This window comes from Musa acuminata, unplaced genomic scaffold (genome assembly GCF_036884655.1).
Source record: "Musa acuminata AAA Group cultivar baxijiao unplaced genomic scaffold, Cavendish_Baxijiao_AAA HiC_scaffold_71, whole genome shotgun sequence".
Lineage (NCBI taxonomy): Eukaryota > Viridiplantae > Streptophyta > Magnoliopsida > Zingiberales > Musaceae > Musa > Musa acuminata.
Window position 1 is genome coordinate 215,292 of NW_027020352.1, and position 13,423 is coordinate 228,714.

The window sequence follows — 13,423 nt, forward strand, 5'->3', positions numbered from 1 at the left end:
ATTTTGATAGTTATATGCAATTGTGATAGTTATATGCAATTAGAATTTTGATAGTTATACCCGAAGACTACCAAGAAAATTGTGATAGTTATATGCAATTAGAATTTTGATGGTTATACCCTCAGACTACCAAGAAAATTGTGAGACTTATATGCAATTAGAATTTTGATTTGCATATGGGTTACAGAGGATTCTCCATGAGTCATTTGTAGGCAAACTGATTGCTTGTGCACAAAACCTGATTCACAAAATACCGAATTATAACTTGCAGTCCACATGTCACCAATATTTACCCATGACGATAACAAAGATCTGACCCACAAATCCAAAACAAGCCATTGAAGGGTAAGAAGGACATTTTGTTAAGTCGGAAAAGATACAACATAATTACAGCTGCTACACACCGGGTAGAGAAAATGACACCATCATCAAAACAACCAACAACAACAGTGAAATCGCATGTAAATTAGACTACATCACACGATTCAAACTCGAATTAGAAACCCTTATATTTCAGTTGCTTAAGTTAGTCACCATCGCATCGCAAACAAATGTATGATGTTGGCCCTCTGACCAAGACTGCTGCATCTAACCTTTCTCTTCAGCTGCATATAATACCACCACCATGGTGGATATGGAACTCTAGTGTTCCATGAGAGCAGCATCAGTTTCAGATAATGGTGCTGCAGAAGAAAAGAAAATGGTTGCCACAGTTAGCGGTGTAGTAATCAGGAACAAGAACTATGAGCAATGCACTCAGCCAACAGAGCGGACAGTGAAGACCAAAATCAACACCCACACTAGGCAGTTTGAAAAAATATACCAACACATGCCTGGAAATATTAACCATACCAAGCAAGTCCTCGTATGCATCTTGGAAGAATGATGATTCCAGTAACAATGGAGGTGAGAAAACTTGATCCAGAGTGTTGTTAGCTTCAGGATGCGTTCTTTGTATTTTTTCAGTGGATGGTTGGAACAGCCTGGCCAGGTTTTTGTTCTCCTTCAGTCCATTCAATTTATTTAACATATCTGGAATGAAGCTTTGCTGGCTATTGGCATTACAGGAAAGATCTGTCATGTTCATCGGGGCCTGATCTTCTGGTGGTGAGGAGAAAACCAGTTGTTGATTTCTCCAGTTAGGAACATAGTCGATTTCTTTCTGAGAAGCAGCATCTGTTGTTGATAGAGGTATAAAGAAGTGTTCAGAACCATCATCACTGCTTCTTTCCTGCAACAATTCTGAGTTGCTTGATGAGCTTGATAGTGCAGCTTCACGAACAGAACGACGAATGTTGTGAGCATAATAATCATCAGTCTCTGAAAAATTAAACCACATGGAATAGTGAATAGACAAGTAAAATTTGCTCATCTCTATTTATTATGTAAACAAAGTAGAAACTGGATAATAGCTGTTGGTCTTCAACATCTGAAGATCGCCTCGAGTGGGTAATGGCTGAAGGCGCTGACCTTGTGCTTCACCATCTTCATCAATTGTAAATGGAGGTGAAACTGTTTTTGGGGCTGGCAAAGTTTCCTGATTGGTTTGACTACCTACAGGATGCTGCTTTGGTGCTTGGTTGCCTTTCCCCGATGAATTTGGAGTTAGATTGAATAAATGAGGGAGTTTCAAAGTTGGACTACCGGAGACTTTCTCAATCTGAGCAGAGGAGAATTTACAAGTCATCTCAGCAACTTCATCAGTCAACCTTTCCTGTTAATAAAATTTCAAATTCATTAGCAGTACATAGAGGCAAAAAGGGACAAATCTTAAAGATGACAAATTCTTGAACTAGAGGTGATTGACGAGTTGGGTCAGTCACGCTGAGATGGGTTATAGTAGGGACATGTAAGGCTGATGTGAATCGAGCCAATTTTCTAGTGGGTTTAGATTTCTAAATGAGGATTGAGGAACCAAACTATATAGCTATATGGTCAGAGTGGTTGATCATATTTGGTTTTGCATGTCAGAAGGGGGTTCAAGAAGATATAATTAAAACATTGCTATAAGCAAAACGTATGCTTGACCTTAATATAGCCAACCAGCCAACAGGTCAAGAGTTCTCGACCAGGCTCTGAACTATGTTCATGACAAGTTATCCTAAACAGTCCGGTGGGTTTGGTTTGACTTGGTGCATGTGATTAGAAATTGATGCCTCTACTTAAAGCAGCTGTTCTGTGTTGTAGATCTATGTTCCGTTACATTTAGTTAAGATATATCATAAATCTGGATACAGAGCAACCCTGCTTTTCCAAATAACTGCATCTTGAAAAGTAACTTGATATACAGTCATTCTCCTTTTAAGTTATAGAATTTTGTTAGCCAGCAGCATATACTTCAGCAAATCCACACTGGCCATATTGGTGACCACCGGGATTCCTGGTGTGGAACCTTATATAATTAGTCCATGGTTGCTGTGGCACTTAAGTGCTCATTACTTTAGTTCACACAGATTATACTGGTTAAGTAATGTTTAATGCTTTAGTGATGAAAATTGTAAAATGTGGTAGTCATGCTGCATATTATGTTGCATATGGATATAGGGAAATTCATCCTCCGATGTTTCTTGAGTAGATACAGTAGCATTTCTATAATCCTAGTTTGCCTATTTAATGGGCATCTTGGAGTTGGATATACCTGATGAACACATTTCTTTAGAGCATCATTACCTCTATGGGAGTAATCAAGTTGTGGATTAGTTAGAATCAGATGCTGCTGGAACTATTAGTTATGTGTGGCATGAAGACACCCTAAGGCTTCTGTTAAATCTAAACTTGTGGATTCTTGTGGTTGCATTTTCTCAAGGAGAGGCAAGCAGTGTTTTGTTACAGAAAAGAAAACAAAAAATTAGGCAATTTTGTGTCAAGTTTCTTAGGAGAAATTTAAACCACATTTCAACAGGCAAATAACTTGCTGCACACCCACATAATGGTATGTTCATGATCACGGTTGCCGTTTGTGACTGTATCAGTTTTCCCAGCTTGACTCGTCTCAATACCACAGTTTGATAATTTTTTGATGTATCAATGAAAATAACGTTTTAGCATTTGCAAGCTAATTAATGGTTGCAAGGACCAAAAGTAAGTTTTTTATATAGTGAAGTGGAAACTGTAAGAAAATTCTATATTTATTTTGTAGGCAGCAAAATTTATCTATGATTTTATATTCACTCAACTTCTGATGAATATCTTGACAATTAATGCAGATTTCTCTTTGAAAGTTGACATATTCTATAAATAGTTACCTTATCACCATAGTATTGTTCCTGTCAATGTCTCAAACGTTATTTAATGCTGCGGTTTTTTTGGGTGTCTGATAACATGTGTTTATTAAGAGAGCGACTTAATTCTTTATTTGTGATTTTTTTCCTGTTTGTTTATTTTGCTGATTGCTTTTCAACCTTTGCTGCTAAAGGTGAAAGCTAATGAAGGGGAGGGCCCGGAACTGCTTAGTAGTGCATCTGACAGCAGTAGCAGTGGGCATGCGGAGTCACTAGCTGCAACTCTTGCAGAACATCGCCAACATTTAGTTAGCATACAGGTCTAGTGATACCGGGATAACACTAATCATTTAGGGGCTAGTCCTCCCTGTAAAATTTCAGACCTTTATCCCTTTACTTTTATGATAATCCTTTTGCATTTTGATTCTTATAATTATTGATTTGTTCTTATCTGAATTTTAAGTGAGCAATCTGGTTGGATTTATTTAAAGCATAATTGAATTTTGTTCAAAAAACTGTATTTTGCCATATTTTCAATCATAACTTCACATTAATCCTTCAATGTCATCTATATTGGGTTCTCGGCCATGTGACACGTTTTCTTGTATGTGGTGTAGGCCTCAACTGTGATTAGGAAACATATCAATAGTTCTAATCACATTGTGGGCATTTCCTTTTTGTGTAAAATCATGAATTTTTTTTTTCCTTTTCTCCCGGTGTTCTGGTTTTTTATTTTGTGTGTGTCTTTACATTAACTTATCCTGCTATTCAGGGACTTGTTGATCAACTAAAGGAAGTCATTCCAGCAATACAGATGTCAATTTCAGATCTCACTGAAGAAGTAAACAATATTTTTTCAACCATGGTAGATGGGTTTAGTGTGCAATCAAGCACAACTGTTCAGTGCCAAAGTGCCAAAGTGCTGGAAGACAGTTGGTGGATTTGGTAATTATCGATGAGCTTTGTTGATCATCCAAGCATGTAACAACTGTATCAACCATCGAGTGGACATGTCACTCGAATCCCAATCGAATGTCATACTGATCTTAAATTAAGAATTTACCCTTAGCATCACCCAATTTCTTCGAGAAAAAATAATAAATTAGTCGATAACATAAAGCTGTTGGATTTGATAATTATCAATGAGCTTTGTTGATCATCCAAGCATGTAACTGTATCAACCATCGAGTGGACATGTCACCCGAATCGTCGATGAGCTTTTTTGATCATCCAAGCATATAACTGTATCAGCCATTGAGTCCAGCAGATACCTGACCATGCTTGGTGCTCTATCGATGTAAGGCCAGATGATGGGGATAACAATAGAATTTACAGAAAAGATGATGCAAATAAGCGAAGGATGTCACAACCGGAGGCATGGGTGATGCTGAGCTGGGTGACGCTGAGCGAGCGAAGACGAATCAACAGCACCCGTAAGATTGGTTGTGAGAGAAAGATCAGTATTGCTGGCTATGGAAGGTGCCGAGAAACCCGATTAACGATTCTCGACACTATATCGCCGGCGACCATACCGAAAACAAAGCGACGAGTTCAAATCGGAAAGAATCGACACATGAAGATCACTTTTAGGAGGGATCTAGAACATGTACCGGATCTTGATAAGAGGGGAGAACGTAGGAGTCCGCTAGGTCAGAGATCGACAACTCAATTTGGCTGGTCTCAGGAGGCGTCCGGCCAGGGCGATCTACGCTCGCTCGGCGCCGCTTAACCAGTAACATAAAAAACAAAGAAAGGATGATCAGAGTTCTCGATCCAAATTCTATCGCTCGATTTTATACCCAGTCTCGGTAACGGTGGAAAATAAACATTAACTCTTTTCCTCTATTTTTTTAGTTTTTTATTTTATTTTATAAAACAATATTTTTTATGATAACGAAATTATCACTTATCATTAACATAATATCATACAATTAATTGAAACAAGTCGATAGAAAAGATAAAATCAGATAATTATTTATAATCGATTAATGTGAAACATTAGAGTCGATCACCGTCCAACATATATTATCGTGTAGAGATTAGCATATAAAGACGGTTCAAACTTAGCTCCCCTGTCACCCATATGCATAAAATATCAATGGGGGACGTTAAGGTAATTGTAAGCTATATTCTTTATAAAAAAACACAGAAGACTGAAAGGAGAAAAGAAAGCATGGTTATGGTTCTCGACTACGGGAGGGCTGACGGGTGCACTATCATTTTTGGTTTGGCCCGCTTACAATTTACATCGTCGAGTCGGGTTTAAAATCAATTGATCTCGATCCAAATTCTAATACTCGGTTCGGGTTATGCCCAGTCTCGGTAACGGTGGAAAATAGACATTAACTCTTTTCCTCTCTTTTTCAGTTTTTTATTTTGATTTATAAAAAAAATATTTTTTATGATAATGAAATTATCACTTACCATTAAGATAATATCGTATAATTAATTGAAACGAGTCGACGGGGAAGATAAAATCTGATAATTAATTATAATCGATTGATATGAAACATTAGAGTCGATCACCGTCCAACATATATTATCGTGTAGAGGTTAGCATAGAAAGACGGTTCAAGCTTAGCTCTCTTGTCACCCATATGTATAAAATATCGATAGGGGACGTTAGGATAATTGCACGCTATATTCTTAATAAAGAAACACAGAAGACTGAAAGAAGAAAAGAAAGAATGGTTAGGGTTCTCGACTACGGGAGGGCTGACGGGTGCACTATCCTTTTTGGTTTGGCCCACTTACAATTGGCATCGTCGAGTCGGGCTTGAAATCAATTGATCTCGATCAAAATTCTATTGCTCGGTTCGGTTTATGCCCTGTCTCGGTAACGGTGGAAAATAGGCATTAACTTATTTCCTCTCTTTTTCGGTTTTTTATTTTGTTTTATAAAAAAATATTTTTTATTATAACGAAATTATCACTTACCATTAAGATAATATCGTACAATTAATTGAAACAGGTCTTTAGGGAAGATAAAATCTGATAATTAATTATGATCGATTGATATGAAACATTAGAGTCGATCACCGTTCAACATATATTATCGTGTAGAGGTTAGCATAGAAAGACGGTTCAAGCTTAGCTCCCCTGTCACCCATATGCATAAAATATCGATGGGGGACGTTAGGTTAATTGCAAGGTATATTCTTTATAAAGAAACACAGAAGACCGAAAGAAGAAAAGAAAGGATGGTTAGGGTTCTCGACTACGGGAGGGCTGACGGGTGCACTATCCTTATTTGTTTGGCCCACTTACAATTGGCATCGTCGAGTCGGGCTTGAAATCAATTGATCTCGATCCAAATTCTATCGCTTGGTTCGGGTTATGCCTTGTCTCGGTAACGGTGGAAAATAGACATTAACTCATTTCCTCTCATTTTCGATTTTTTATTTTGTTTTATAAAAAAATTATTTTTTTTAATAACGAAATTATCACTTACCGTTAAGATAATATCGTACAATTAATTAAAACAAGTCGATAGGGAAGATAAAATCTGATAATTAATTATAATCGATTGATATGAAACATTATAGTCGATCACCGTCCAACATATATTATCGTGTAGAGGTTAGCATAGAAAGACGGTTCAAGTTTAGCTCCCCTGTCACTCATATGCATAAAATATCAATGGGGGACGTTAGGGTAATTGCAAGCTATATTCTTTATAAAGAAACACAGAAGACTGAAAGAAGAAAAAAAAGGATGGTTAGGGTTCTCGACTACGGGAGGGCTGACGGGTGCACTATCTTTTTTGGTTTGGCCCGCTTACAATTGGCATTGTCAAGATCCACTATTTTTAGGATTATTATGTACTTTTATCATGATTTTTATTTTTTGTGAATCATCATGATTGAGTATAAAGATATGGCGTATTGCGTGATGACGATGTCGTTGTTAGGCATCAATTGAACGTCAAATTTTCTACATCTTGAACAGGGCTTCAGAATACAGTCATAGTCATGGACTTGAATAATAACTTTATAAAAGGTTGCATCAAAGAAATATCACAATCCCGAATGAGATATTTAAGCATATGGAGACTTAATAATACTTTTTCCAAATGTGGAGAGTAGAGGCAACAATAAATTTAATCAAAGTATCTTTAATTGCCTAGTCAGACAGTTCCTATCAAGAAAGTCCTGAAGCACAGGATGTTCCGGAGGCTCCCGGTGTGCCATCCATTCTCGTTCAGAAATTTCAACGCCATCTCATCCTCCAAGAACCCCTCGCGATCTCCTCTTGTTCGATCTTTTTCTTACCCTTCTTGATCTCTCCTTCCCTCTTGTCTTCGATTTTGATCTTTCTTCCCTAATTGAGCGATTTTGATCAGATGATGGAAAACAACGAAAACCCTAGCTCAAGTTGTCATCAAATCAAAGGCCAACGCACTTCACAGAAACAATACAAAAAAAATTCAAGCGCGATAAAGGTATCAGAAAACTAGCTAGGGTTTAGAAGAAGGAAACTTACCTCAACGGGCAAGGAAGACCAGATGCGGATACCGTCGTGCCGAGGGTTTCGTCGTGCCGAGGATTGCGCGATAAAGTCGCAATCTTCAAAGCGAGCGAGCGAGCGAGCGCAAGGGTTCCGCCGTGCCGAGGCTTCCAGAGACACAGAGTTTTGACTCGGCCAGCACGATCTTTTATATCATAGGAATTGAGCCGTGAGGTCGGCATCTGATGGTTGGAGTACTGATATGAGCGGATTGTGCACGGATTCGTCAGGCCACACAATTAATCGAGCCGTGCTTGGGTTTGAGCTCAGTGATTGTGAACTGAATGTGAATTTGTGAAAACATTCGGGTTCGATGAGGCTCCTCGGCTTGGTTCAACCGGATCGATTACTTGGTTGATTCGGATGAGCCTATGGGATGCATAAATATGAAGAATCATTGAAGAGCATTGCAGCTCCAATAAGATAAACAAAACTGGACATATAATTCAATATCACGATTAACAAAATAATAATAATAATAATAATAATAATAATTAGTAATAAATATTGATTGATTCGAATGAACCTAAAAGATTTGCATGGATTCACATCTACATTTCAGAATGTAGTTTTGATCATTGCTGGGCTCTTTTGGATACTATCTAGCTTTTCTAGTAAAAATATGTTTGTGCGCACGGTTGCTTTCTTAGATGACGCTTTTCTAGTAAAAGTATGTTTGTGCGCACGGTTGCTTTCTTAGATGACCTTTTCTCACAAATACATACTGACTTTGCGGAGTACTTAGAATCCCAATTTTATGTGATTGTATCTTCATAACCCATTACCTGTCTGATTCCACATCATTGCTATATCATCATCACTATGGTCTTAGAATTGTTTTCCTCAAATTAAAATGACCAAAACTGCAGTGCCTAGGAAAGGACAAAAGACATCCGTGAAATCAAAGCCGAGGTTTTTAATTTTTATATTACTATCGGTGCGAGGTCTAAAACCAAAGGAAGTAGAAAAACGAAAAAGCAACAAGGATATAAGGTTTGACTTTCTTTTTTTTCTTCCTTTTTCACATTCCATGAAGTACTTTAAGAATATCCATCTTTCTTCAAGAGCTTATTACCCAGCACTTGCAAGCAACCCACTAAGGTTAACAGCAAGCACATGGTTTTGTAGCTGGGTTTAACACAACTGCAAAAAAACTAACATTTCTAAAGGTTATAATAAATAATACAACATCGCAAATTTCCAACTTATACAAGAGCTCATATATAATTGATTCACATGCACCTCGATTCATAAAGCACTTCGAACCACGTTGTCTTTTGGCTTAAGTTAATCTATAAAAGAAGATTACATTTGGAGAACATTATCATGGAAAGCATAGACAACTGACATTGGCCTATACAGGGTTCCTCTACTTGCAACATCCGAGGTAAATCTTACGAAACTTGTCCATCTAACCAGAAAACCCATTTGTAGCACAAGCTGATCTGACAGTTGTTATGTTTCATGTATGCAGTTAGCATTTTGTTTGAAGACAATAGGCAGCAGGCCCCGTGAAAAATAGAATTGCCCATGAATTAGTAAAAGGATTATCATAAAAGTAAAGGGATAAAGGTCTGAAATTTTACAGGGAGGACTAGCCCGTAAATGATTAGTGTTATCCTGGTATCACTAGACCTGTATGCAAACTAAATGTTGGCGATGTTCTGCAAGAGTTGCAGCGAGTGATTCCGCATGCCCACTGCTACTGCTGTCAGATGCACTACGAAGCAGTTCCGAGCCCTCCCCTTCATTAGCTTTCACCTTTAGCAGCAAAGGTTGAAAAGCAATCAGCAAAATAAACAAACAGGAAAAAAAGCACAAATAAAGAATTAAGTCGCTCTCTTAATAAACACATGTTATCAGACACCAAAAAAACGGCAGCATTAAATAACATTTGAGACATTGACATGAAAAATACTATGGTGATAAGGTAACTATTTATAGAATATGTCAACTTTCAAAGAGAAATCTGCATTAATTGTCAAGATATTCATCAGAAGTTGAATGAATAGAAAATCATAGATAAATTTTGCTGCCTACAAAATAAATATATAATTTTCTTACAGTTTCCACTTCACTATATAAAAAACTTACTTTTGGTCCTTGCAACCATTAATTAGCTTGCAAATGCTAAAACGTTATTTTCATTGATACATCAAAAAATTATCAAACTGTGGTATTGAGACGAATCAAGCTGGGAAAACTGATAGTCACAAACGGCAACCGTGATCATGAACATACCATTACGTGGTTGTGCAGCAAGTTATTTGCCTGTTGAAATGTGGTTTAAATTTCTCCTAAGAAACTTGACACAAAATTGCCTAATTTTTTGTTTTCTTTTCTGTAACAAAACACTGCTTGCCTCTCCTTGAGAAAATGCAACCACAAGAATCCACAAGTTTAGATTTAACAGAAGCCTTAGGGTGTCTTCATGCCACACATAACTAATAGTTCCAGCAGCATCTGATTCTAACTAATCCACAACTTGATTACTCCCATAGAGGTAATGATGCTCTAAAGAAATGTGTTCATCAGGTATATCCAACTCCAAGATGCCCATCAAATAGGCAAACTAGGATTATAGAAATGCTACTGTATCTACTCTAGAAACATCGGAGGATGAATTTCCCTATATCCATATGCAACATAATATGCAGCATGACTACCACATTTTACAATTTTCATCACTAAAGCATTAAACATTACTTAACAAGTATAATCTGTGTGAACTAAAGTAATGAGCACTAAAGTGCCACAGCAACCATGGACTAATTATATAAGGTTCCACACCAGGAATCCCGGTGGTCACCAAAATGGCCAGTGTGGATTTGCTGAAGTATATGCTGCTGGCTAACAAAATTCTATAACTTAAAAGGAAAATGACTGTATATCAAGTTACTTTTCAAGATGCAGTTATTTGGAAAAGCAGGGTTGCTCTGTATCCAGATTTATGATATATCTTAACTAAATGTAACGGAACATAGATCTACAGCACAGAACAGCTGCTTTAAGTAGAGGCATCAATTGCTAATCACATGCACCAAGTCAAACCAAACCCACCAGACTGTTTAGGATAACTTGTCATGAACATAGTTCAGAGCCTGGTCGAGAACTCTTGACCTGTTGGCTGGTTGGCTATGTTAAGGTCAAGCATACATTTTGCTTATAGCAATGTTTTAATTATATCTTCTTGAATCCCCTTCTGACATGCAAAACCAAATATGATCAACCACTCTGACCATATAGCTATATAGTTTGGTTCCTCAATCCTCATTTAGAAATCTAAACCCACTAGAAAATTGGCTCGATTCACATCAGCCTTACATGTCCCTAATATAACCCATCTCAACGTGACTGACCCAACTCGTCAATCACCTCTAGTTCAAGAATTTGTCATCTTTAAGATTTGTCCCTTTTTGCCTCTATGTACTGCTAATGAATTTGAAATTTTATTAACAGGAAAGGTTGACTGATGAAGTTGCTGAGATGACTTGTAAATTCTCCTCTGCTCAGATTGAGAAAGTCTCCGGTAGTCCAACTTTGAAACTCCCTCATTTATTCAATCTAACTCCAAATTCATCGGGGAAAGGCCACCAAGCACCAAAGCAGCATCCTGTAGGTAGTCAAACCAATCAGGAAACTTTGCCAGCCCCAAAAACAGTTTCACCTCCATTTACAATTGATGAAGATGGTGAAGCACAAGGTCAGCGCCTTCAGCCATTACCCACTTGAGGCGATATTCAGATGTTGAAGACCAACAGCTATTATCCAGTTTCTACTTTGTTTACATAATAAATAGAGATGAGCAAATTTTACTTGTCTATTCACTATTCCATGTGGTTTAATTTTTCAGAGACTGATGATTATTATGCTCACAACATTCGTCGTTCTGTTCGTGAAGCTGCACTATCAAGCTCATCAAGCAACTCAGAATTGTTGCAGGAAAGAAGCAGTGATGATGGTTCTGAACACTTCTTTATACCTCTATCAACAACAGATGCTGCTTTTCAGAAAGAAATCGACGATGTTCCTGATTACTACAACTGGAGAAATCAACAACTGGTTTTCTCCTCACCACCAGAAGTTCAGGCCCCGATGAACATGACAGATCTTTCCTGTAATGCCAATAGCCAGCAAAGCTTCATTCCAGATATGTTAAATAGATTGAATGGACTGAAGGAGAACAAAAACCTGGCCAGGCTGTTCCAACCATCCACTGAAAAAATACAAAGAATGCATCCTGAAGTCAACGACACTCTGGATCAAGTTTTCTCACCTCCATTGTTACTGGAATCATCATTCTTCCAAGATGCATACGAGGACTTGCTCGGTATGGTTAATATTTCCAGGCATGTGTTGGTATTATTTTTTTCAAACTGCCTAGTGTGGGTGTTGATTTTGGTCTTCACTGTCCACTCTGTTGGCTGAGTGCATTGCTCATAGTTCTTGTTCCTGATTACTACACCGCTAACTGTGGCAACCTTTTTCTTTTCTTCTGCAGCACCATTATCTGAAACTGATGCTGCTCTCATGGAACACTAAGAGTTCCATATCCACCATGGTGGTGGTATTATATGCAGCTGAAGAGAAAGGTTAGATGCAGCCGTCTTGGTCGAGGGCCAACATCATACATTCGTTTGCGATGGTGACTAACTTAGGCAACTGAAATGTAAGGGTTTCTAATTCGAGCTTGAATCGTGTGATGTAGTCTAATTTTACACTCGATTCCACTGTTGTTGTTGGTTGTTTTGATGATGCATCTATCTAACTATCATTTTCTCTACCCGGTCATTGTGTAGCAGCTGTAATTATGCTGTATCTTTTCATACTTAACAAAATGTCCTTACCCTTCAATGGCTTGTTTTGTATTTGCGGGTCAGATCTTTTGTTATCGTCATGGGTAAATATTGGTGACGTGTGGACTGCAAGTTATATAATTCGGCATTATGTGAATCAGGTTTTTGTGCACAAGCAATCACTTTGCCTACAAATGACTCGTGGAGAATCCTCTGTAACCCATATGCAAATCAAAATTCTAATTGCATATAACTATCACAATTCTCCGTAACCACAGAGAAATGCAATTCATTAATTTTACCTTCGAAACCACTATTTTTAAGATCTTTGTGCGATGCAAATTCTCAAAGAATTGGACATCTCGAGCAAGTTTAGCAAGACTCATCTAGCTGGTGGGTGGTGGTGGGCTCAGTCCTGGTCATCACAAATTATGGAATTATCACGGACTCACCCATCCTTCACCACAACTTTCTTGATGGCCGGCATGCTTCCTTCATGGCAAAATCTTCTTGCTCTTTTTCTGCTTGAGCCTCTTGCTGTGCTCATCTGATGATTTTTCCTGTTTGAGGGGTGGCAAGACACTATTGTCTTCAGATTCAGCTTGACTTAATACATGGGCTTCACTTGTTTCATCATCGTATTGGTCCCCAGTCTTTCTTTTCTACTTGACTTTACCAACTCTCTTCCTTTTAGATGCTTTCTTACCGCTAGAGATTGGCAATTCATCATTATCTACGGTTTCAGTATCATCGCATACTTGTAGATCAGCTTGTTGATCACAAGTATTGCCATTGGAACCTGTTTAACAAGAATTTTGAGACATTATCAAATTGTTTTACATGACGAACGAGTTCCTTACAGATTTTCTAACATTAATTAAAGAAGAAAACCGACCTATT

At 37.8% G+C, this 13,423-nt stretch overlaps 1 protein-coding gene and 2 long non-coding RNA genes across 3 annotated transcripts; all 3 read right to left on the minus strand.

Moving 5' to 3' along the window:
* Positions 1–388: 388 nt before the first annotated feature.
* On the minus strand, positions 389–1,778 carry LOC135654656 (AUGMIN subunit 6-like). The gene is made up of 3 exons (XM_065175637.1): positions 1,471–1,778; positions 853–1,320; positions 389–683 (listed from the first exon to the last, which is right to left on the minus strand). The coding sequence occupies exons 1-3, from the start codon at positions 1,685–1,687 to the stop codon at positions 643–645; spliced, it is 726 nt and encodes a 241-aa protein (XP_065031709.1). The 5' UTR covers positions 1,688–1,778; the 3' UTR covers positions 389–642.
* Positions 1,779–7,250: 5,472 nt separating this feature from the next.
* On the minus strand, positions 7,251–8,172 carry LOC135654651 (uncharacterized). The gene is made up of 2 exons (XR_010503123.1): positions 7,704–8,172; positions 7,251–7,541 (listed from the first exon to the last, which is right to left on the minus strand). It is a non-coding gene; the product is annotated as an uncharacterized LOC135654651 (long non-coding RNA).
* A 1,067-nt stretch (positions 8,173–9,239) lies between these two features.
* On the minus strand, positions 9,240–13,400 carry LOC135654660 (uncharacterized). The gene is made up of 2 exons (XR_010503127.1): positions 11,710–13,400; positions 9,240–9,488 (listed from the first exon to the last, which is right to left on the minus strand). It is a non-coding gene; the product is annotated as an uncharacterized LOC135654660 (long non-coding RNA).
* Between the last annotated feature and the right edge of the window lie 23 nt (positions 13,401–13,423).